General features: G+C 50.2%; 1 protein-coding gene across 4 annotated transcripts; it reads left to right on the top strand.

Annotated features, from left to right (window-relative positions):
- Window positions 1-471: 471 nt before the first annotated feature.
- On the top strand, window positions 472-21,407 carry Cpt1c (carnitine palmitoyltransferase 1C). Of its 4 annotated transcripts, XM_046465942.2 has the most exons (20): window positions 473-731; window positions 1,247-1,291; window positions 1,467-1,619; window positions 5,254-5,393; window positions 7,833-8,004; window positions 8,263-8,364; window positions 8,446-8,583; window positions 14,742-14,819; window positions 15,022-15,129; window positions 15,230-15,314; window positions 15,600-15,795; window positions 15,923-16,105; window positions 16,781-16,886; window positions 18,404-18,520; window positions 19,135-19,299; window positions 19,512-19,646; window positions 20,235-20,387; window positions 20,637-20,750; window positions 20,848-20,940; window positions 21,096-21,407. In XM_046465942.2, exons 3-20 carry the CDS (start codon window positions 1,479-1,481, stop codon window positions 21,291-21,293), a joined length of 2,424 nt encoding a protein of 807 aa, XP_046321898.1. In that variant the 5' UTR covers window positions 473-731; window positions 1,247-1,291; window positions 1,467-1,478; the 3' UTR covers window positions 21,294-21,407. The 4 variants fall into 4 exon arrangements, with proteins under 4 accessions (XP_046321899.1, XP_046321900.1, XP_046321898.1 ...); XM_046465943.2 differs by lacking the exon at window positions 1,247-1,291 and having other exon boundaries at window positions 472-731; window positions 21,159-21,407; XM_046465941.2 differs by lacking the exon at window positions 1,247-1,291.
- Window positions 21,408-23,748: the final 2,341 nt, after the last annotated feature.

Here is a 23,748-nt window from a genome sequence, read left to right as displayed (position 1 = left end):
CCATTTTATCCTCTCAATCTGGGACGGGTTTCTAATACTCTATGTTCCTTTTCCCTAACGGAAGTCCCTCATACTGTGTAACTTGAATTCAATCCGCTGTAGTGCCTTCTTTGTGCCAAATCAACCCATACATCTCTTCGTGGTTGTGTGGGTAGTTTTGGTGGACCCACCCGACCCCAAGCATCTCCTCCCTCTTATCACGCTGTACCCCGAGGTGGGTTGAAAGTTCTAAGCCAAGCCTCGTCTTCGAAGAGAAAGCAAAGTAAAACTCCTAGTCCATAGGACCAAGTTTAAGAATCCCAGGCTCCGAGCAAAAAAGCCGAATAAAGAAGGCCGAACTGGCGAATCAGGCTCGGCAGAAGGAAATTGAGGCCTGGGTACCCAACGGAGGAAGGGGATTGGACCTTATTTTTTGAAGGGGGCGGAGATAGAACGCGGAGGGAGTGGAACGGGGCGGGGATCGGAGGCCGAGCGCCGAAGGGGGCGGGATAAAATCTGGGACCTGAATACCCGGCTGGGCACACGCGAGGCCGAAATCGTGGTTTCTGGGTGTCGGGTGGTCCTGGGGTTCGGCAGGATTCCGGAGAACGACTGTCACCAAGTCGTGTACTTGTCGCACGCGGACTGGACATATGCCAGCGGAAGACTTGAGCTCTGAGCACAAAATCGGTGGGGCTGGGGATGTTCTCGATCTTGGTCCCCAGGATCTGATTGAAGACCCCTGACTTAGCGTAAGTATGGAACCGAAGGGGCCGAGCTGCTCTGGGGGCTGGAGGCCGGCGTCCTGGCTTGGGCCTGAGGGCTTCTCCATCCCTTGCCCTCAATGCTCTCCTCCGCTCGCGGCCTCAGCATCCCTGGTTGCGAGGCATGCGCAGTAAGGTTCTTCCCTCCTCGGTCCCCTCCAGTCCCTGGAGGGGGAAGGGACGCTGGGTCTCCCGGCAGCTGATGAATTTATAGACCCTGCCCACCCCTTTGGAGTGGGGAGCGGAAATGGGGTGGACAGTGTCAACGTCCGGCAGGTGTTCGTTTCATATGAACCTAAAACTGTTTTTCTTCGAGACCCAACTACCCGGGACCAGTTTCCCTCTCCCACCCACGGTCTCGGAGTCTTACTGGGGGCGGGGGACACTGCCCTAGCTTCGCGTTCTCTGCAGAGCAACTAAAGGTGTTAGTGTGAGCGATCCTTCCCTCTTCTCTATGCGTTCACAGAGGTTCTCAATTGACGTCCCTCCCCCAACATCTTTAGGTCTCCAGCCAGGACCCTCAAGACCTCTCAGTTGCTTAGGAAAAGGTGAACAGTCCTATTTCCCAGGGTTAGCTGAAAGAAGGGGCTGGGGGCCTGTAGGCCTGGGAAGAAGAGATTTGGGTTTGGACCCTGGGTCTTAGGGAGGAGGCTTAAACCTGGACCCCTGGGTCTAGGGAGGAGGGATTGAGGATCCAGAGAATGTCTTTTTGCCCTCCCCCAGGTCCCGTGTGACATGGCTGAGGCCCACCAGGCTGTGAATTTCATGCCTTCGCTGACTTCGGACAGGGGTGAAGTGGAGCTCAGTGGCCCTATGTGGCAGGAGATCTACCTCTCTGGCCTGCGCTCTTGGAAGAGGCATCTCTTGAGATTCTGGGTGAGGAAGGCTGCTGGCTGGTTTCCTTCTGAGCATCCAATTTCTTGTCTCCCAGATGCCCAAGGCCCCCTTCTGGGTTCCTGTCCTCCTCTTCTGGGAACCTGGATGTCCACTTCAAGCACCCCTTCAGCCATTTCTCCATGGCTGGTCTCTCTCTGGCATGCCCAGCCTTACCTACTGAGGACCCCTGTTCACCTGTCCTTACTTCCTGGATCCCATCACCACCCCGCCCTTCCCCACAGAATCCCCTGGAATCTCCACAACTTCTCTCTTCCTAATTGTTTTTATTTTTGTAGCTGGAGGTGGAACCTGGGCCTTACACATGCTAGGCAAGTTTAGGCTCCACTGCTGAGCCATACCCCAGTCCAGGCCCCCTCTCTTATGGCACACTTGTCACCTTTCCCTGTCCTCTCCAGCCTCCAGACAAGGTGCTCCTCATTCCAGAGCCCTGTTAAGATCTTGGCTGTCTCACACCTCAATCCTGAAGGCCCATCCTTTCCCCCAGCTCTTGCCTAGTGGGCCTGAGTGCCACTTCCTCTGATCCTAAAGCCCCATTAGCCCTCTGACATGAACCTCTAAAGGCCTGGGCCCTGCACTCCTTCACTCCCCGCTCTGCTACCTACCTCAGTGCTGGAAATAATTCTGACTCCCTGCCTCTACTGGTGCCCAGTGTCTGCCAGAACCTGGGTGGCCAGTTCTAGAAGTCTAGTACCATCGGTGTTCAGAGTCCCTCTGCTCCCAGGCTGAGAAGCTGGGTAGGGGGTGCTGATGTTAATTCAGGGGGCATCCCAGAAGGATCTCCAGAAGCTGGGATGTTTGGACAGGACAGGCTGGATTGCATCTCTGTGGCTGTACTGGTTGTTAAATGGAGAGGTATCTGTTCTAGCTAAATCCCCAGAGAGTCCCCTTAGCCCTTCCCTGACCCCTGCGCCCCTGGCCAACTTAGCAACGATGGCCATGTGTTCCCTATAGTTAGATACATACACACACACACACACACACACACGTACATACACAGATAGACAAGTCACCCCTCTGTGTCCTTGTATTCTGCATCCACAGATGCGAAATTATTACAAAAAAATTGCACCTCTACTGAACATGTATAGGCTTTTTTTTGTCATTATCCCATGAAGAATAGGCTACACTGACTATTTACATAGCATTTCCATTGTATTAGGAATTACAAGTCATCTAGAGATACTGTGAAGTATACAGGCAGATGTATGAAGGTTATATGCAAATACCAGGCATTTTATATAAAGGACTTGAGCATCTGGGGATTTTGGCATCCTTGGGGGTCCAAAAAATATCAAAAGAAAACAGCATATAATTATGTACAGAAAGATGCACATATTTTAAAGTGGGCTTTCTTTACATTTTTGTAACACCCATGCAACTTTGCCAATCAGGATGGAATTGCCACCATTCTAGAATGTTCTTCTGCATCCCCAGCCTGCCTGCCAGGCAACTACTATTCAGATTTCTGTCTTATAGATTGACTCTTGTCTGGTGTCCAGTGTCTTCCCAGAACCTCGGTCACTGGTTCTAGCAGTCTAGTACCATCTGTGTTCAGAGTCCCTCTGTTCCCAGGCTGAGCGGTGGGGTAGGGGGTGCTGAAGTTCGTTCAGGGGGCAGCCCAGAAGGATCTCCAGAAGCTGGGAAGTTTGGTACAGTGCTGATGTCACACTATAAACTACTTAGACTGCTGCCCTGCATTTGACCTGAGTCCCTTTTCAGCGTCCGTGTCCCCTCTGCCCAGTTCCCCCCAACACCCTTACATTGGTTGCCATCCCTTAGCTACCTCTGTCCCCTGATGGTTACTTGGAACTCTCATGTCCTTCATCTTCCACTGTAGGACCCCACAAGACACTGGGAGCTGCAGCTCCTGTTGGTCCCAATGAATGGCCCGTGCCTCAGCTCACCAGAGCAACAGTTCTACAAACTTATCACTGAGCCTCACTTTCTTCATTCATGAAATGGGACTGTGACAGTCGCTGACCCCAGGGATTGTTGTAAACACTGTTTGGCACAGGGCTTGGCTTACTGAAGCGACAATTTCAGTTTCAATCTGTGTGTGTGTGTGTGTATATGTGTGAGTGTGAGTGACATGGGGATTAAACCCAGTGGTGCACTACCAATGGGCCACATCCCCACCCCTTTATATTTTGGGACAGGTTCTCAGTAAGTCGCCGAGTCCCTGGAAGCACAGGGATCTTGTCCCTGTGTCTGGCTCTCTAGATTACTTTAAATACCTAATATAATGTGATGCTGTGAAAATAGTCGTTACACCATATTCTTTTGGGAGTAAGGAAAAGAAAAAGGAGTCTGTATATATTCAATAAAGATGTGATTTTTTTCTAATATTTTTGATCTGTGGTTGGTGGAACCCACAAATGTGGAACCCACAGATTCAGAGGACTGGATATATAACTTCACAGAGTTGTTCAGAGGAATTAAAGAGTTAATAATGGGGGGCTGGAGTTGTGGCTCAGTGGTAGAGCCCTCATCTAGCACGTGCAAGGCCCTGGGTTCGATCCTCAGCACCACATAAAAATAAAATAAAGGTACTGTGTCCAACTAAAATAAAATATTTTTTTTAAAAAAAAGAGTTAACAACAGGGCCGGGGATGTGGCTCCGTGGTGGAATGCTGGTCTAGCATGCACAAGGCCCTGAGTTCCATTCCCAGCACTGCAAAAAAAATTAAAAAATAAATGAATAAATAATAGTTAATCCTTGTAAGCAACCCATAGAAGGTAGTAAGTACTCACTAAAGGTTAGTGGTCCTGGGGCTGGGGCGGTAGCTCAGTGGCAGAGCACTTGCCTTGCAAGTGTGAGGCACTGGGTTCGATCCTCAGTACCACATAAAATAAATAAGATAAAGGCATGCTGTCCGTCTACAACTACAAAAAAAAAAAAAAGGTTAGTGATCCCACCAGGTGTGGGGGTACATGCCTGTAATCCCAGCGGCTTGGGAGGCCATGGCAGGATCCCAAGTTCAAAGCCAGCCTCAGCAGCGGCAACTCAGGGAGACCCTGTCTTTAAATAAAATACAAAAAACGATGTGGCTTTGTGGTTAAGCACCCTTGGTTTCAATCCCCAGTACAAAAAAAAAAAAAAAATAGGGAATGTGGTTCAGTGGTCAAGTGCCCTTGAGTTCAATCCATGGTACCAGCGCCGCAAAAAAAAAAAAAAAAAAAAGAAGTTTGTGCTCCCTTCCATGCTTTCTGGGAATCTGTTAGTCAGCAGAGTTGTCACTCATTCTTCATTTGCCCCATGACCAGATAGTTCTAGAAATTCTAGAAGGCATCCTAAGCTCCAGACCTGCCTCTGTACAGGGATCTGTTTACTCTTTTGATGGTTTACCTTTGAGGTCCTGCCTTAGGGAATCCTTCTCCAGAGACCTCCCTGACGCCCACAGCCCTGCCACCATGGGGCTCCTTTTTCTTGTCCTACTGCCACAAGCACTCACTTGGTCCAGGATTTACCTCCCCAACCCAGGACCCAGGTCTTCATTCCCTGGCTGGATCCTGAGCACCCAGCCCAGGGCCTGACAAATACCTGAGAATGAGGTAAAGCAGGTGCTCAGAGGAGTGGACAGGTAATGGAACAGACGCCCTTTCCTCCCCACAGAATGACTTTCTCACGGGTGTGTTCCCTGCCACCCCCCTCAGCTGGCTCTTCCTCTTCAGTGCCATCCAGCTTGCCTGGTTCCTCCAGCTTGATCCTTCTCTAGGATTGATGGAGAAGATTAAAGAACTGCTGCCAGACTGGTGAGGTTCCCCCCTTCATCCCAGTAACCTCCCCAGTCCTTCTCCTCCTATCATAAGTTTTTCTGTCATTATGGTGTGCCTGCCAGAGAAAAGTAACCTGAAACTTTGGGTCCAATTCCTAAAGGTACAGCATCAGAAAAAAGAGGTGACCTCTACTCTGCATATTTTCTTTCTGGCTCTTTTTGTTAAAAGGGATGGTGACAAACTAGAAAATGTCCAGACATGGTTATATATACTAATAGAATTATGAGCTCGGTCAGTCTCTGGTTATGTAGTCTTAGTCAAGAGAACTCATGCCCACCTGTAATCCCAGTGACTTGGAGGCTGAACAGAAGGATTGAAAGTTTGAGACCAACCTCAGCAATTTAGTGAGTCCCTAAGCAACTTAGTGAGACCCTGTCTCAAAATTTTAAAATATTTTTTTTTTATTTTGATATAAAATAAAAATGTGAAAATATCAGTGGCAAAACATCCATAGGTATAATCCCCAGTATCAAAAAAAGAGAGAGAGAGAGAGAGAGAGACTTCGCTATTCTCTGTTTTCAAGGTCAAGATCGTCATCTATAAAATAGAGATTATAATTAATTCTTTTTTTTTTCTTTAAAGTTAATCACCTGAAGTTCTTTTTTAAAATATATTTTTTGGGGGCTGGGATTGTGGCTTAGCGTTAGAGCGCTCACCTCGCACGGGCGGGACCTGGGTTCAATCCTCAGCACCACATAAAAAAAATAAAGGCATTGTGTTGTGTCCATCTACACCTAAAAAATAAAAAAAAATAATAAGATAAAATATATTGTGGGGCGCTGGGGATATAGCTCAGTTGGTAGAGTGCTTGCCTTGCATGCACAAGGCCCTGGGTTCAATCCCCCGCACTACAAAAAAAGAATAAATAAATAAATAAAGCCATGATTATCTTTAAAAAAATAAAATATTTTTTTTAGTTGTAGATGGACACAACATCTTTATTTATTTTATTTTTATGTGGTGCTGAGGATCAAACCCAATGCCTCACATGTGCTAGGCAAGCGCTCTACCACTGAGCTAGAACCCCAGATCAATCACAATTAATTCTTAAGATTCTTTTTTTTTAAGAGAGAGAGAGAGAGAGAGAGAGAGAGACAGAATTTTAATATTTGTTTTTTTAGTTATTGGCGGACACAACATCTTTGTTTGTATGTGGTGCTGAGGATCGAACCCGGGCCGCACGCATGCCAGGCAAGCGCGCTACCGCTTGAGCCACATCCCCAGCCCCAATTCTTAAGATTCTTGAAAGAGTTAATCAAAATCATGTATGTGGTATATACACTAGCACCAGGAGGCTACTAAATCAAGTTATCTTTGCACTATTATCCTTGTCATCAAATTTAGGAAAGGTTTGAAAAACAGAGACAGGTGAAGTGGTACTAGGTTCTGATCCTGATACTTGGATTAGTCTTCACATGAGGAAGAAGGTTCAGGTTTTGTGCAAGTGGCCTAAGGGGGCAGATCAAGGATCAGATGTAAAAATTTGTTTTTATTTGTCTTTTCTTTCTTTCTTCTTTCAATTGAACTCAGGAGTGCTTTACCACTGAACTACATCCCCAGCCCTTTTTATTCTTTTATTTTGAGACAGTCTCACTAATTGCCCAGGCTGGTCTCAAACTTGCTATTCTTCTGTCTCAGCCTCCCAAGTAGCTGAGATTACATTGTGTGCCGTAGCGCCCAGCTAGATGTAGACATTTCTAGGAAGGTTAGATTTATGCAGTCTTCAGAGAGGAAGTGATTTAACCCTAGTCCTCTGGGTGAGATTTTTCTCACCTGTGTATCCCAACTTCGCAAATGTTGACAGTGTTTCTTGAACTTGAGCTGTATTGGAATGTGCATGAATGTGCATTTCCAACCCGGTCCCCGAGTTCACAGGTGCTGCCACCTTAGGGTATAATTTCCTGTGAGGGAGAAGTCTCCCCTCAACAGAACTAATTGGTCTGGCTTATTAAGCATCTACCATTTTCTGTGAAAAGTGATTTTAGAAGCTTGATGACACCAGTCACTGGCACATGCCTGTAATTCTAGAGACTCAAGAGGCTGAGGCAGGAGGGTCCAAAGTTTGCAGCCAGCCTCAGCAACTTAGCAAGAACCTGTCTCAAAATAAAAAGCTCTGGAATGTATCTCAATGGTAAAGCGCCCCTAGATTCAAAGCCCAGTAACAAAAAGAAGAGGGAGAAAGAGAGGGAAAGGGCAACTTAGTGAGAAGGGGGAGGGGGAGCGGCAGGGGAGGAGGGGCAGGGGACACAGGAGGCTCCCACCCACATCAGATGAGGAAAAAAAGGACTTCTGTGTCTGATTTAATTGTATTAAGACACCCCTCCGCAGCCAGAAGCCCAGAGCAGGGCGGGAGGCGCTGAGGGGAGGGAGGTCCGAAGCCAAGAGACCCAAGCCAGCTTTGCTCTCTCCCTCCAGGGGTGGACAGCACCATAGGCTCCGGGGTGTTCTGGCAGCTGCGCTGTTTGCCTCGTGTCTGTGGGGAGCCCTGATCTTCACACTTCACGTGGCCTTGAGGCTGCTTCTCTCCTACCACGGCTGGCTTCTTGAACCCCACGAAGCCATGTCCTCAACCACCAAGACCTGGCTGGTATGCGAGGGGACCCATATGCCATGCACTCTCAGGACACATTCTCTGGTCGCTCTCTGCGGACCTCTGTCCCCCCTTAGGGTCTCTTTCTTCCTTTTCTCTCTCTCTCTCTCTCTCTCTCTCTCTCTCTCTCTCTCTCTCTCATTTACCTTTCTACGTCTGTGTACCATTCACCCTGATTTGCCCACCACCCCCTCCGGCCTCATTGCGATCTAACGCCTTGTAACCTCTCCCCCTTCCCCCGCCACCTTCCCCCAGGCCCTGGTCCGCATATTCTCTGGCCGCCACCCGGTGCTCTTCAGTTATCAGCGCTCGCTGCCGCGCCAGCCGGTGCCCTCGGTGCAGGACACTGTGCGCAAGGTGCTTCTGGAACCGGGGATGGGGTGGGGGGTAGGAGGCGGCCGGGGGCGTGACTCGGTCTTCTCCGCCCTCCCTCATCAGTATCTGGAGTCTGTCCGACCTGTCCTCTCCGACGAGGACTTCGACTGGACGACGGGGCTGGCCCAGGAGTTCCTGAAGCTGCAGGCGTCGCTGCTGCAGTGGTACCTGTGGCTCAAATCCTGGTGGGCGTCCAATTACGTGAGTCCCTCGCGAGGCCCCACTTGGAAGGCAAAGGTTCCCGCCAGCCCCTTCTCCCCGCTAGCCCGCCCCTTCTCCCCCGCTAGCCCTACGTTCCCCTCCGCGATCCGCCCCCCCATGCCCTGCTGTGATTGGAGGCCCGCTCCAGGCGTGCGCTCATTTGCCACGCCCCACCCAGTAGCTCCGCCCCGTGCGCTGGGAATCAGAGCCCTGGATCCCTCTCCACAGTCTGCTCCCTGGCTCAAAGCTCTAGTAGTCTGACCTCCACCCCAAAGGTCCCTGCATTCTGAGCTTTGCCCCCACTTTCCAATATTGGAACTTGAATTCCAAGACCCGCCCAGCACTTCCTGCTTAAGGACAGCTTCCCCCAATGGGTTTCTGTTTCTGAGTTCTGAAACTAAGTCCCTAACTGCAGTCAGTCGAGCTCCTTGGGAAACTGAGGCACAGAGTGGGTTAGTGAGTGATTCACCCAAAACAGGACTTGCCAGTCTCACATTCTCTGAGAAGCCAAAAATAGCAATCAGGAAGCATATGACGAGATGGCAATGATGAGACAGATGGGGTGGTATGAATATTTCAGGGGTCACTGAAGGAGATGACTGCTGGGTGAGATGGAGGTATTAGGGCTGAGTCTTTATGGTTGGAGAAAATTGGAACCCGCGAGGTTGGTAACAAGGGCATAGAGGAAGGGCATGCTCACAGATAAAGAAGTAGAACATTATACCCAGGGGCTGGAATCAAGGCTAGAACAAAGAGCAGGATGGCTAGGAGTCAGAGAGGTGATAGTGGGTTGCTGGGGACAGGCAAACTTCAGGACGAGGATTCTGAACTTTCTGGGGAGGTACTAGGGAGTCATGGAAGGATTTGGAGCAGGAGAGGATCAGGGTCAGCCCTAGTGTGTGGGAAAGCCAGGAGAGGAACCCTAAAGTGAGACAGCATATAGGCTCCTTGTCTGTTGAAGGTAATTGAAACATTGGCTTGGGTAAGAGTATCCAAGACAGGAATGAGAGGGAGAAGTGAAGAGGGTTTGGGGAAGATCAAGGGTCCAACAGATGAACCTGATGAAGGGCACTGAGAAGTGTCTACAGAAGCAGAAGGGCGGGGTTTGTTTTCTTTTTCATGCAGTGCTTGAGACTGGCCCTAGGTCTCTCGTCTTAATTTTTTTTTTTTTTTGTACTAGGGATTGAACTCAGGGGCACTCGACCCCTGAGCCACATCCCCAACCCTATTTTGAATGTTATTTAGAGACAAGGTCTCACTGAGTTGCTGAGGGCCTTGCAAAGTTGCTGCAGCTGCCTTGGAACTCGCGATACTCGTTCCTCAGCCTCTCCAGCCACTGGGATTATGGGCGTGTGCCATTGCACTCGGCTACTGGCCTTAACTTTTTTTTGTTAGAGCATTATAATTATACATAGTATTTGGGTTCATTTTGACAAAATTATACATGTAAGAAATTTGATTGTAATCCCCATTCCCCCTTTCCCCATTCTTTCTCCTCTACTGGCACTTTCTACAAATACATACAGGTGAAACTCCCTTTGGGGTGTGTGTGTGTGTGTGTGTGTGTGTATACACATATGTATATATCATGATTTTGTCAAATTTATTCCATCTTTCTTCCCCTTTCTCTTCTTCCCTCCCTCTTACCTCTTACTGCACTGATCTTCCTTGTGGCTTTATAATCTCCAATCCCCTCCCCCACTTGCCTCCGTTCCTTTAATCTGCTCCATCTTCCACCAGCACATGCCATTCCTTCATCCTTCTTTATGGCTGAGTAGAACTCCATTGTGTATCTATTTACCACGTCTTCTTGATCCATTTATCTATGGGAATCTGGGTTGATTCTATAATTTGACTATTGTGAATTGTGCTGCTATAAACATGGATGTGCCTGGATTGCTACAGTATGCTGATTTTAGATCTTTTGGATAATTTCCAAGGAGTGGAATAGCTGGGTCATATTGTGTTTCCATTCCTAGTTTTTTGAGGAATCTCCACACTCTGTTCCAGAGTGGTTGCACTAATGTTCAGTACCACCAACAATATACAAGTGTACCTATTTCCCCTCATCCTTGCCAGAATTTATTATTGTTCATGGTTTTTGTTGTTGTTTGTTTGTTTGTTGAACCCAGGGGTGCTTAACCACTGAGCCACATCTCCAGCCTTTTTTATTTATTCTTTTATTTTGAGACAGGGTCTTGCTAAGATGCTTATGACCTCCCTAAATTACTGAGACTGGCCTTGAACCCGCGCTCCTCCTGCCTCAGCTTTCCAAGCTGCTGGGATTGCAGGTGTGTGATTCTGACTGAAGTGAGATGAAATCTTAGTGTAGCTTTGATTTGCATTTCCCTGACTGCTAGAGACATTAAACATTTTTTCATATTTTTTGTCCACTTATGTTTCTTCTTTTAAGAAATTTCTGTTTAGTTCTTTTGCCCATTCATTGATTGGCTTATTTAATTTTTTAGCATTAAGTTTTTTGAGTTCTTTATTCTGGATATTAATCCTGTGTCAGAGGAGTAGCTGACAAAGATTTTCTCCTAATTTGTAGACTTCCTCTTCACTCTCTCAATCATTTCCTTTGCTATGGAGAAGATTTTTAATTTGATGGCATCCCAGTTATTGATTCTTGGTTTTATTTCTTGAGCTTTGTTGAGGAAGCCTGCATCTATATGATGGATGTTTTCTCCTAGCAGTTGCAAGTTTTCTGGTTCAATTCCTAAGTTTCTGAACCACTTTGATTTGACTTTTGTGCAGGGTGAGAAATAGGGATCTAATTCCATTCTTCTACTTATGAATACCCAGTTTTCCCTGCACCATTTGTTTAAAAGCCTTGTCTTTTCTCTACATCTACTTTTGGCATCTGTCAAGGATCAGATGACTGTAAGTGTGTGGGTTTGTCTCTGTCTTCTTTTCCATTGGTCTTCATGTCCATGTTGATGCCAGCATCTGGTCTTATATTATTATTCCTCCATGCCTAGACCAGATTCTTATATATATATACACACACATGCTCATATATATACATACACAACATACACAGACACGTTTATTGCATCTCCACACCACTGCCAATTTTAACATACACTATTATCTAATGCACAACCACCAAAATGAGGCCAGAGAAAGTCTGACACAGTGATCCCCCCTTCTGTACTGGGAACTGAACCCAGGGGCACTCTACCACTGAGCTACACCCCCAGCCCTTTGTATCTTTTGTTTTGAGACAGGGTCTTACTACACTGCCAAGGTTGGCCTCAAACTATTGATCTCCTCCCTGGGCCTCCTGACTAGCTGGGATCCCAAGCAGGTGCCGCAGTGACTTCTCCAGGGATCCTATGTTTGCAAATTCGCCCACTCATTAAAATCTATTTGTAACCCCCAAATCAGTTCTTGCAGCTCTTTCATGGTCATTTGAGGACACAAGAGAGGGACAAAAAAAGTTCTCAGCTTTGGTTGAACCAGACAATCCTCTGCCTTCTGGTTTCAGTGCCCCTGCTGTAAACAAGTATCTTTTATAGTGCTGTTTTTTTTTTGTTTGTTTTTTGTTTTTGCATTTTTGTGCTTTTTCTTGGTGATTTTGCTATTTAAAATGTCCTAGTGTGGTGCTGAAGTGCTGCTGCTCTTGAGCACAGGAAGCTGGATTTGCCTTCTGGAGAGAATACATGTGTTGGATAAGCTTCCTTCAGTGCTGTGGTCATGAGTTCGGTGCCAGTTCCCGGACAGCATACAGCCAACAAGATGGTTTTAAACAGAAGCACTCTGATGAATATCACCTGGGTTTATCCAGGAGACAGACATGTGACCCGAAGCTTGAGGGCCCCATCCCTGTGTTTCCCAGGAGTGCCACATTCACTCATTGAGCGTTTGCAGGGATGTGAAACATACCTCGGATAAAAACCCAGCTGTGTGTTAAAAGAGCTCATTGAGATTGAGGTTTGTAGCAAAAATCATCCCTGAGCAGATTTTAAGGAGGAAATCGTAAAGCAGCAAATTGGCTGAGGCACTGAGGACCGTCCTGTGTTGTGCTGTTTTGCCACCACTCAGCTTCATCCCCCTTGGCCAGGTGGCACTTCCAGGAAGAACCCATGATGTCACTAAAGCCATTGACACAGGGCACTAAAGCAGCTTTTAGTAAAACTGGCCTAATTTTCCCCTCTTGTTGGGGATTTTCTAACCAGTCTGATTCGTCACTACCCCTTCCCTTTCCCACACTGTTTGGTTCCTGAGGTTGAAATCTTGCTCCACTATTGTTTCTGGGATTTTCTGCTGAGTTATAGACACCTTTCAGCGAGGCTTGGTGCTGAAATTTTTTCTCTATTAAAAAGAATTTTTTATTATGTGTATATTAAAATGTTACAGAGTAAAATGCACAGATCTTAAGAAAGATGCACAGCTTGAGGAAGTCTGATATATGCAGGATGCTTATGTAACTGCACACTATAGAGCTTTTCTAGCATTTGCCAGAAGCTTCTGGATTTTTCTAGAAGGTGTAGCACATCCCCAGTTCTAAGTATAAGGAAATGTAAGATGCCTGGTGAAAGGTGAAAGGTGCAAGCCTGTAATCCCAGTGACTCCGGAAGCTGAGGCAAGAGGATCACAGGTTCAAAGCCAGCCTCAGCAAAAGGCAAGGTGCTAAGCAACTCAATGAGACCCTGACTCGAAATAAAATACAAAATAGGGCTGGGGATGTGGCTCAGTGGTTGAGTGCCCTTGAGTTCAATCCCTGGTACCCCCCCCCTCAAAAGAAGATGCAAGTAAACACACATATGTGATAGATTCTGTAATGTAGAAAAGGAAAACATCTTGAACATTAAGTCCCCTCCAGCCACCTCCCTCTAATTCTGCTATCTCATTTCCTGTGAGAAACACTTTGGCCAGGGTCTTAGATGTTTATAAGCATATTCTGTACCCAAAGAAATAGGTCCATACATAAATATACATAATTTTTATTGTAGTAAAATATACATAGCATAAAGCTTTCCATTTTCACCTTTTAAGTCTCCAGTTCAATGGCGTTGATTCATTAACCACGTTGTGTTGCCATCTATTCTATTGTGTTACCAGTATCTATTTCCAGAACTTTCTCACCATCTCAAACAAACTCTGTCCATCCCTGGTGAATTCTCTTCTCTGCCTCTCTGGGTTTGCCTAGTTTAGGTTTTTTGTATAAATGGAATCGTACAATAGTTGTCCTTTGGAGCCTGACTCCTTCTACTTAGCCTCAGGTCTTCAGGATCCACCTGGGTGGCAGCTGAGTCAGAACTTCGCTCCTTCTAAGGTTTCTGGGCTGTAGCTCAGATAGCACTTGTGATTAGCAAGTACAAGACCCTGGCTTCATGCCCAGCACCACAAAACAATTTTTTTTTCCTTTTTATGGTTGAATAACACTTTACTACATCCATCTCCACATTTTGCTTGTCCATTTATCTGTGGATGGACATAAAAATGGTATTTTTAAAAATTTCAAATCAGAGCCAGGTACAGTGATGCACACCTTTGATCTCAGTGACTCAGGGGGCTGAGGCAGGAGGATCGAAAATTGGAGACCATCCCAGGCAACTTAGCAAAACACATTTTTTAAAAAATGTTTAAAAAGGGCTGCGGTTGGGGGGAGTGGGGCTGGGGTTTGTGGCTCAGCGGTAAAGCACTTGCCTAGCACGTGGGAGGCCCTGGGTTCAATCTTCAGCACCACATAAAAATAAATAAGTAAAATAAAGGTATTATGTCAAACTACAACTAAAAAATAAAATAAAACAAAAAGGGCTGGGGATATAACTTAGTGGTAAAGCACCCCTGGGTTCAATCCTCAGCACAGAAAAAAAAATCAAATTGATCATTCCACATACCTTGTGCTCCTAGGTTTTTTTCATTCAAAAATATGTCTTGATGCTTATGTAGTGTCAATAAACACAGATAACAAATAAAAAATATAATACCAATGCATCTTGTTCTTTTAACAACTTTGTAATATTCCGCAGCCTGAGTGTAGCGTTGATTAGTTAACTGATCCTCTATCCACAGACATCTAGGTTATTGCTAGTGACTGATCATTATGCCCTCCTTCATCGAACTCCACCCTCCCTATGTGACATAGAAAACTTAGTAGACTCTCCCAACCCACTGTCCCTCCTCTTCAAGGTTCCTTGTCTTCCCAGGTCAGTGACTGGTGGGAAGAATTTGTGTACCTGCGCTCCCGCAACTCACTGATGGTGAACAGCAACTATTACATGATGGTGAGAGGGACGGAAAGGCTGGGGGTGGCTGGAGAGCCCCAGGTCGAGGGTTGGTGCCTGGGTAAAATGAGGCATTTATGGCCCCTGACTTGAATCTGGGACTGCAGTCTCCAATAATAATTTACCCTGTTTTGGATTGGGAGCGCCCCTCAGGGGCACCCTGGCCTCGGTGTCTGGCCACCTCTGTCTGCTCTGGCCCCAGGACTTCCTGTACGTCACACCCACGCCGCTGCAGGCAGCTCGTGCTGGGAATGCAGTCCATGCCCTGCTCCTCTACCGACACCGTCTGAACCGCCAGGAGACTCCCCCGGTAAGACAGCCACTGCGTGCTGGGGACAGAGGTCTGGTCCCCTGGCGTTGGGACCCCATGGGTCCCAGAAGGCAGCTCACAAGCGAATGGCCTCCTGCAGAATTTGCTGATGGGAATGCGCCCCTTGTGCTCTGCCCAGTATGAGAAGATATTCAACACTACGCGCGTGCCAGGGGTCCAAAAAGGTGAGACCCCACCGCGCCCCTCCCACTGATGAGACAAAACTACGGGTCCTCCGGAGCCAGCCTGCTTCCATCTTTCCGCTGTGGCCTTGGGCAAGTTATTACTCAGTTTATAACTTGCCTCAGTTTCCTCATCCCTGAAATGGGATAATCGTGGTACCTAGGGGGTGAAGATGAGACACGTGTTAGGAACTGCTCAAGGCACACAGGAGGTGCTGAACCAGTGGTCGTTATTCTTCTCGTGTGTCTGGCCTTCCCCACCCCCTGCTTCTGCCAACACCACCCTAGACTACATCCGCCACCTCCAGGACAGCCGACATGTGGCGGTCTTCCACCGGGGTCGATTCTTCCGTGTGGGGACCCATTCCCAAAATGGCCTGCTCTCCCCGAGGGCCCTGGAGCAGCAGTTCCAGCGAATCCTAGATGACCCCTCGCCCGCCTGTCCCCACGAGGAGCACCTGGCGGCCCTGACGGCTGCTCCCAGGTGAGGTGCAGAAGGCAGGGGCTCCAGAGCCCGGCCCGGCCTGGCGTCGTGGAAGGACAGGTGGGGCTCCGGGTGGAGGCCGGGCAGGGCGGAGGGCCAGCTGGCTCAGGCGCGTCCCGCCGGACAGGGGTATGTGGGCCCAGGTGCGGAAGTCCCTGAAGACCCAGGCCGCCCAGGCCCTAGAGGCGGTGGAGGGGGCCGCTTTCTTTGTGTCTCTGGACGCGGAGCCAGCCGGGCTCACCAGGGAGGACCCCGCGGCTTCTCTGGATGCCTATGCCCACACCCTGCTGGTCGGCAGGGGCCACGACCGGTGAGTCAGCCCTGGGCAACAAGACCCTGCACCCCAGGCCTGGGCAACCTCTAGATCCAGGGCTGAGGACCCCATACCCAGTGCCTTGGGACTGCGAGACCTTTGAACCAGAGAACCCCTCAACCTGAGACCCCAGATCCATAACCAGGACCCTAGGGCTCCAGACCTGAGACCCCAAGTCCCTGAGCTAGACCTAGAAACCTCTAGATCTGGGACCCTAGACCCATAACCAAAAGACTCAGCATTCCCAAAACCCAGAGCCATTGAACCCCGAATGTGGGGACCTCAAATTCAGAGCTTGGACCACTGAACCCTCAAATCTTCATGCAGTCACTCCAAACCCAGGTTCCCCGGACCTGAGCCCCCCCCCCCACACACACACACAGGGAGAGCCTCAGAAAACTTCCTTGCCCACAGGGCTCCACTGTGACATCCCAGGCCCAGGATGTCTAAAAATTACCTAAAAATTCCTGAATGCCCTACATCTTAGACATGTCTGTGGACCCTGCAGAGCCACCTGCTACAGACCCCCAACACTCCTAGAGGAGTCCCCACACCAACATTCCAGCTGCCCTCACGTTCCTTCCCTGAAACTCCCCAGCAAGTCCCACAGTGCACCCCAAGCCTTTCTCACTGTTCCCCACCTCTGTGCCCCTGCTGAACTTTCTCCCACAGCTGGTTTGACAAATCCTTCACCTTGATTGTCTTCTCCAACGGGAAGCTGGGCCTCAGTGTGGAGCACTCGTGGGCTGACTGCCCCATCTCAGGACACATGTGGGAGGTAGGCAGTAGCTGCTGCAGGCTGGGGGTGGGCAGGTGGAGAAGCAAGTTGGGGATGATGGCTTCCTTTGCTGAATGTGGGTAGTGGGGGCTCAGAGAAGGGAAGTGTTTTTCCTTTGAGTCACACAGCAAAGAGTTGCAGAGTCAGAACATGAATCCAGAGTGCTCTGACACCACAGTGTAAGGCCTTTCCACCAACACATATCGAGAAGAACTATCTTCTAGCTCTGGTTTGCTATGTAATCTTGGGCAAGCTACTCTCCCGCTCTGAGCTTCAATGTCCCCTTCCTCAAATGAATCAGTTGGATTTGTGTGTGTGTGTGTAATGCTGGGTCTTGAACTCAGGGGGGTACTCTACCACTGAACTACTCAAGGGTCTTTCTAAGTTGCTAAGGCTGGCCTTGAACTTGCCATCCTCCTGACTCAGCCTCCTGAGTAGCTGGGATTATAGTGTGATCCACTGCACCCAGCCTAATTATATCTTTAAGTGAAACTCAATTCAGTTTAACCTTAGACCCTTCAGACCACTTCATGCCAGTTTGTCATCTCTGCATATTGACTAAAGGCAAGATGTGAGCTGGACACGGTGGCTGGCACTTACCTGTAATTCCAGCTATTCAGGAGGCTGAGGCAGGAGGATCACAAGTTGGAGGTCAGCCTGAGAAATTCAGTAAGACCCTGCCTTAAAATTTAAAGAAAAAAAAAAAAGAGGGTCTTGGCTGGGATGTAGCTCAGTGGTAGAGCACTTGCAGCATGCAGCCTGAGTTTGATCCCTAATACCACAAAAAAATAAATAGAAGAGAGGTAACAAAGGGTAAGAAAAAGATGAACACAAACTCTTACGCCACAAATGAGATGTTCTTTCTGGTGTGACTCACACCTGAAGTCCCAGTGACTCGGGAGGCTGAGGTAGGAAGATCACAAGTTCCAGGCCAGCCTCAACAACTTAGTGAGACCCTGTCTCAAAAAATAAAAAGGGCTGGGGATGTGGCTCAGGGGTAGTGCATCCCTGGGTTCAATCCCCAGGACCACAAAAATAAATAAAATAAAAATAAACAAGTGAGGTGCTCATCCTATGTGTTGGATGTCACAGTGGGAGGTCAAGCCCGTCGTTCTAGGGTGGTTGTGAGATGTCATTGACATGTGAACCTGGAGGGCAGGTACAGCAGGTGCCTGGTCAGGGCGGATTTAAAATATTTGACACCAGCGAGGTGTGGGCGGCACCGGATCCCAGTGAAAGCTGGGCCTCACAGCAGCTTCTTTCCAGTCCCAGGATGGTGGCGGGGTTCTGGGAAGGTAGGCTGCTGCTGGTGACTCTATTTACCAGCCTGTCCAGGGTCAGCAGCACCAGCTAAAGCGTTAGTCCTGTTCTCAATGCGCATGAACCTGGGAGCCCACCGTGAACCTCGGGGGGGTCGGTGGTTCTTAGGGAATGCCCTTCCCTGAAGAGACACAGCCTGGTCAGATGGCCACAGTCCACAGGGAGGAGGGCCTCTCGCAGCCTCTGGTTGTCCACAGTTCACTCTGGCTACAGAATGCTTTCAGCTGGGCTACTCAGCAGATGGCCACTGTAAGGGGCGTCCTGACCCCACGCTGCCCCAGCCCCAGCGGCTGCAGTGGGACCTTCCAGAACAGGTGAAGTCAGGCTTCCTTCAAGCCCCCAAATCCTAGCCTTGGCTCTAAAGCCCTCCCCATCCTTATCCTTGGCCTTGGAATCAACCCTAACGCCAGCCAACCCCAGTCCATACCTCATGCCAGATCTAACACTCAAACACCTCGGCAGCCTCAAAGCCCAGCCTGTCTCCAGCTCCTTCTCAAGCCCCACTCCCGCCCGTCCCACTGCCCAACCTGCTCAACTCACCCTACCCCAGTCCTGTCCCGTCACCAAGCCCAACTCCTCCCCACTCCAACCCCGCTCATTCCCAACACCGGGACCATTCCTAGATTCAGCCCCTCCCCCGCCCTAGCCCCAGCCTCAGTTCAGTCTCAGAGCAGCCCCCAGCCCTGTCCCAGCCCCCAGCCCTGTCCCAGCCCCCGCCCGGCAGCCCAGGCGAGCACTCCTCTGCACTTCCATCTCTGGCCACAGCTCATACCCCATCTCCATCCCTGCGTCTCCACCGTCAATGACTTCATCCTTCCTTCCCTCCATACCCCACTCCCCAACTCCATGGCATCTCCCAGCCCCATTCCTGGCTCTAACCAGCCCCGTCTGTAAGACCAACCATCCCTCCTCCCTCGCTCTCCGGCAGGTCCACCTGTCCATCTCTCTCGCCCTGCGGGGAGCCGAGACGTTGTCCAGCAACGTCGACTGCCACGTCTTCCCCTTCTCCCACTTTGGCAAGAGCTTCATCAAACGCTGCCATCTCTCTCCAGACAGCTTCGTCCAGATGGCCCTGCAGCTGGCCCACTTCCGGGTCAGTCTGGGTCCCCCATGCCAGCCCATCCGGACCTCAGCCTCCCTGGGCTCCCACCACCTGCCTCTCAGCCTCCTCCATTACTTGTCTTTGCCCTGGTGGATCCACCATCTTGATTTCTCCACACACTGGGGGCAGGAGGCTGGAGGTCTGGATGAGGTGGGTCAACTGTGACCACTTCCTGACGGGCTCCTCTCTTCCTTGTCCCCCAGGACAGGGGTCAGTTCTGCCTGACCTACGAGTCAGCCATGACGCGCTTGTTCCTGGAAGGCAGGACCGAGACAGTGCGGTCTTGCACGCGGGAGGCCTGCGACTTCGTGAGAGCCATGGAGGACCAGGAGAAGACAGTGGGTGTGGCCTCCTGGGAGGCTTCCCTCAGGCATTTGCTCACACTTGTGGCTGGGCTCTGTGACGGGCGCCAGGGACAAAGGAGGAACCAGACCTGGTCTCTGGCTTCAAAGAACCCATGGATTGAGACAGAGATAGCCCCGCATAGCCTGCTCTTATGGCGGTCACACAGAGCACTGGGGGAGCACCCGAGAGGGAGCCCTGTTTCCAGTATGGCTCTCTTTGCTTATTTAGCCTGTGTAACCTGTGACCAGATGCACCATTCCTTATAACCTCTCTGCCCAGAACCTCCCCCAAGGCACCTCTGTTCCTGTCTCCCCTTATCTATGAGATATTGTGGTTCAGTGGAAGGAGTTTGGGCTCCGGAGTCAGACAGACCTGGGAACCCACCTGGTTTTGCCTTGCTTGCTGTGTGACCTTGGGCAAGTGACTTCCCATTCTGAGTCTGATTTCCTTCTGTAAAGTGGCGTGAATATCCCTGCCTTGCAGGGATGTTGCAAGCTGGCTAGATGCCAGGCATGCCACAGGCCCAGCAGTAAGCCCACCTCCTGTCTTTCCATGACCTGCGACCTCCCCGGGGACCCCAGGACCCACAGTGCCTCGCCCTGTTCCGAGTGGCGGTGGAGAAGCACCAGGCTCTACTGAAGGCAGCGATGTGCGGGCAGGGGGTCGACCGCCACCTCTTTGCGCTCTACATCGTGTCCCGATTCCTCCACGTGCAGTCACCCTTCCTGGCCCAGGTCGGGGTGCAGGGAAAGGGTTAGGAGGTGCTGGGGAAACCCTGGGAAAGGGAGGGGTTTCAGAGCAGCAAGGGTGAGGTTGGAAAAGGAGAAATCAGCAGGGGGGGTGGTGGGAGAAATCCCCAGAAGGGGCGGGGCGGGGCCAGGGGGCGGGGCAGGGAATCAGGAGGGATGTTGAGGGTGGACCGACCTAGAGGAGCCCAGGGCAGGCCTGTCTTTCCTGAATACGTGACTGTCTCCTGTCCTCAGGTTCACTCGGAGCAGTGGCCGCTGTCCACCAGCCAGATCCCTGTGCAGCAGACGCACCTGTTTGACGTCCACAACTACCCAGATTACGTTTCCTCGGGTGGCGGATTCGGCCCTGTGCGGAGCTGGGGACCTGGGCCCGAGGGAGGAGGAGCTGGCGGCTCTCCTGCGCGGGAGGGAGTTATTTTGTTTCCTTCACTTTCTCCCACTCCAGGCGGATGACCATGGGTACGGGGTTTCTTACATCTTCATGGGGGATGACATGATCACCTTCCACATCTCCAGCAAAAAATCAAGCACAAAAACGGTGAGACAGGCTTTACCGCCGCCTCCACCTCCACCCTCCTCCCTCGGACCCAGGGGTCCTGGCCCAAGCCCTGCTTCCTTGGAGCCGGGAGTCTAACCCCCTGTGTCGCTCAGCCCCACATGAGCCCCAGCTTCCCCTGCGTGTGTTTCCTCCAGGACTCCCACCGGCTGGGGCAGCACATCGAGGATGCTCTGTTGGACGTGGCCTCCTTGTTCCAGGCAGGGCAGCGTCTTAAGCGCCGGCGCAGAGGGCCAGGGGATGAGGACTCGGGACACAGACGTGGATTTATCTCCAATAAGACTGTGGATTCCAAAGCACCCAGGACCTCCACACCCGCTGACCCCTTCCAGTAGGGAGCTGGTCTCCCTTAGGGACGAGTGTGCAGATCCCCACAGCTGGGCTGGCGCAGGACAGGGCGGCCAGTTTGGCAGCCCAAAATCTGGGCCAATAAAGATGTGTGAGCTGGGTGTGTGGTTTCCACTGTGCCCTTGGGCAGGGCAGGGCAGGGGTGGTGGAGGTGAGGATCAGGGTGCCAGAGAAGAGTTTCCATGCACCCAGTCCCACTGTGGATTCCCAGTGACAACCTCAGTTACAGCCCCAGCACCTGCCAACCTGCTCCATTCCTGCCTCTAACCATAGTGAACCAGCCCTTCCTGACCAGCTCCAATCCAAGACCCATGGGTTCTCATGAGCTTGGTTCCTGCTGCCCCACCTCAAACTCCTCTATAAACCTAAACTGTGGACACACAGGGCCTCAGGCACTCTAGGCAAAACATCCACCTTTGAGCTACATCCCCAGCCACTTCCACCGAGAATCTGACTACCCAACCCAACACCAGCCATTTCAGCCTCTTCTCTGTGGTGGATTCGCCCCCCTGACTAGGGAATGTCCGCCCTCCTGACCACTGCCATGATCCAGCAATCCATAACTCCAGGACCCACACTCCCGTGCCCCCAGCAACTCAACTGCAGCTAGAACCACACAATCAACATGAAAAAAATCCTACCCCAAACTCCACCGTATCCACCAAACCTCCTTTCCCATCTCTCCCATGATCTAAACTTTGGATTTAAACCCCCTATTTCCTATCACACCTGTATTATTCTCCAATGTGCCACCACTATAGTCCCACCAGCCCAACCGCATTGTACCAGCACCAAACCCCAACCTTCCAACCCACGATTCCAGTACCCAGGACTGCAGCCACCGTGGCTTCCACCAAGCCTGAGGATACCACCACAACACCACCTAAGTTCTGAGCAAGTCAGTCTCCACAGTCGATCCACCACTCTGTGGTGGTCTCAAACACTGTCCACAAGCACTTTCACATCCGTCCCTCTAAAAGGTGGGGACGAATCTCCCTCCCCGGAGTATGGGCTGGGCTTAATGATTTCTAGCTAAAGGAATGTGGTAGAAGTGACTAGGTCAAAAGAAACACTGTGGTTTTCTTCTTGCCCCATTTCTGAGTCTCTTTGGGGGGAGACAGACATGAAGACAATCAACCTACCTGAGAGGCCCCTGTGACGAGGCCTCCTGTCAACAGCCTGGGCAGAAGCACTGAGGGTGCCATCTTGGAAGCAGATCCTCCAGCCCCTGTCATCAGCTCTCAGATGACTGCAGCCCAGCTGACATCTTCACTGTAACTTTGTGAGGGACCCTGAGCCAAAACCACCCAGCCAAGCCACTTCTGAGCTTCCTGACTCTCAGAAACTATGTGAGATGATAAATGTTTGTTGTCTGAAGCCGCCATATTTTGAGGTAACATTTTCTTTATACAGCAATAGAGAACTAAGACAAATTCCAAACACCTCAGCCTCAACTCCATACCCTTCAACCCATTCCAATTCCAAACCCCATTTCCAAACCCATATCTGAGGTGACCCTCCAATGACCTCACACTCTTAGTGTCCACACCTTTGTATAATCAGTTGCTTTGAGAGTGGTAGGACCTGTAACTTGCTTCTGACCAACAGGCCATGGCGAGGGGGATTGGTTGTCGATCCCTGTGTAGACTCCATCCTGGCAGAGTGAGGTGACAGATTGTCCTTGTGGGCTCTCAGCCAAAGTGTCTTCCACAAGGAACTTCGGGTGGCCAAGTCCACTCCAGGTAACTTCCAGTAAGACTGCCAGCAAAGCTCCAGGGCCCTTTGTCACACAGCCACAGGCTAATGGCTGCCTGCTTCTTTAATGCTAATCTCTTACTGTCATAATAAATTACCACAAACTTGGCATAAAACACAAATTTATCATCTCACGGGTCAGAAGTTCAGGTACGGCGGGGCTCAGCTGGCTCCTCTGGTTAGTGCTCGGCATCGGCAACAGCAGGTCACGGCCTCACCCGACCCCACCTCTCTTCTCTGCTACATCCCTCTCGCTTTTACAGAATTAGGGGACTAGACTGGGCCAGCAGGATAATTTCCCCAACTCAAGGTCTTAATCCCATCTGCAAAGTCTCCTTAACCGCAAGGCATGATATACTCACAAGTCCAGGAATAAAGGCGTGGCCACCTTCAGGGGCAAATAGGGGTCAAACTGTGTCCCCCCGAAAGATATGTTGACTAATTCCCTACACCTCAGGGTGGGATCTTATTTGAAAATAAGGTCATAGTAGATATTATTAGAACGTGTTCACACGGGATTAGGTGGGGCCTCTCTCCCAAGATGGCTGGTATTCCTGGAAGAGGAGAGACCAGTGAAGTCCAGCCAAGGCTCCTGCAGACAGCAGAAGCTGGAGAGGCAGGGGGCTCCCTCCTGGATTTCAGCCATGCTGTTCAGACACTTTGTTATGGCACCCTGGGAGATTCATA

This window comes from Marmota monax, unplaced genomic scaffold (genome assembly GCF_021218885.2).
Source record: "Marmota monax isolate L192 unplaced genomic scaffold, Marmota_monax_Labrador192_F-V1.1 WCK01_AAM20220418_F8-fsc00160, whole genome shotgun sequence".
Classification (NCBI taxonomy): Eukaryota; Metazoa; Chordata; class Mammalia; order Rodentia; family Sciuridae; genus Marmota; species Marmota monax.
Note: the sequence above shows the minus strand (reverse complement) of the source record. Positions and strands in the feature narration are given on the sequence as shown.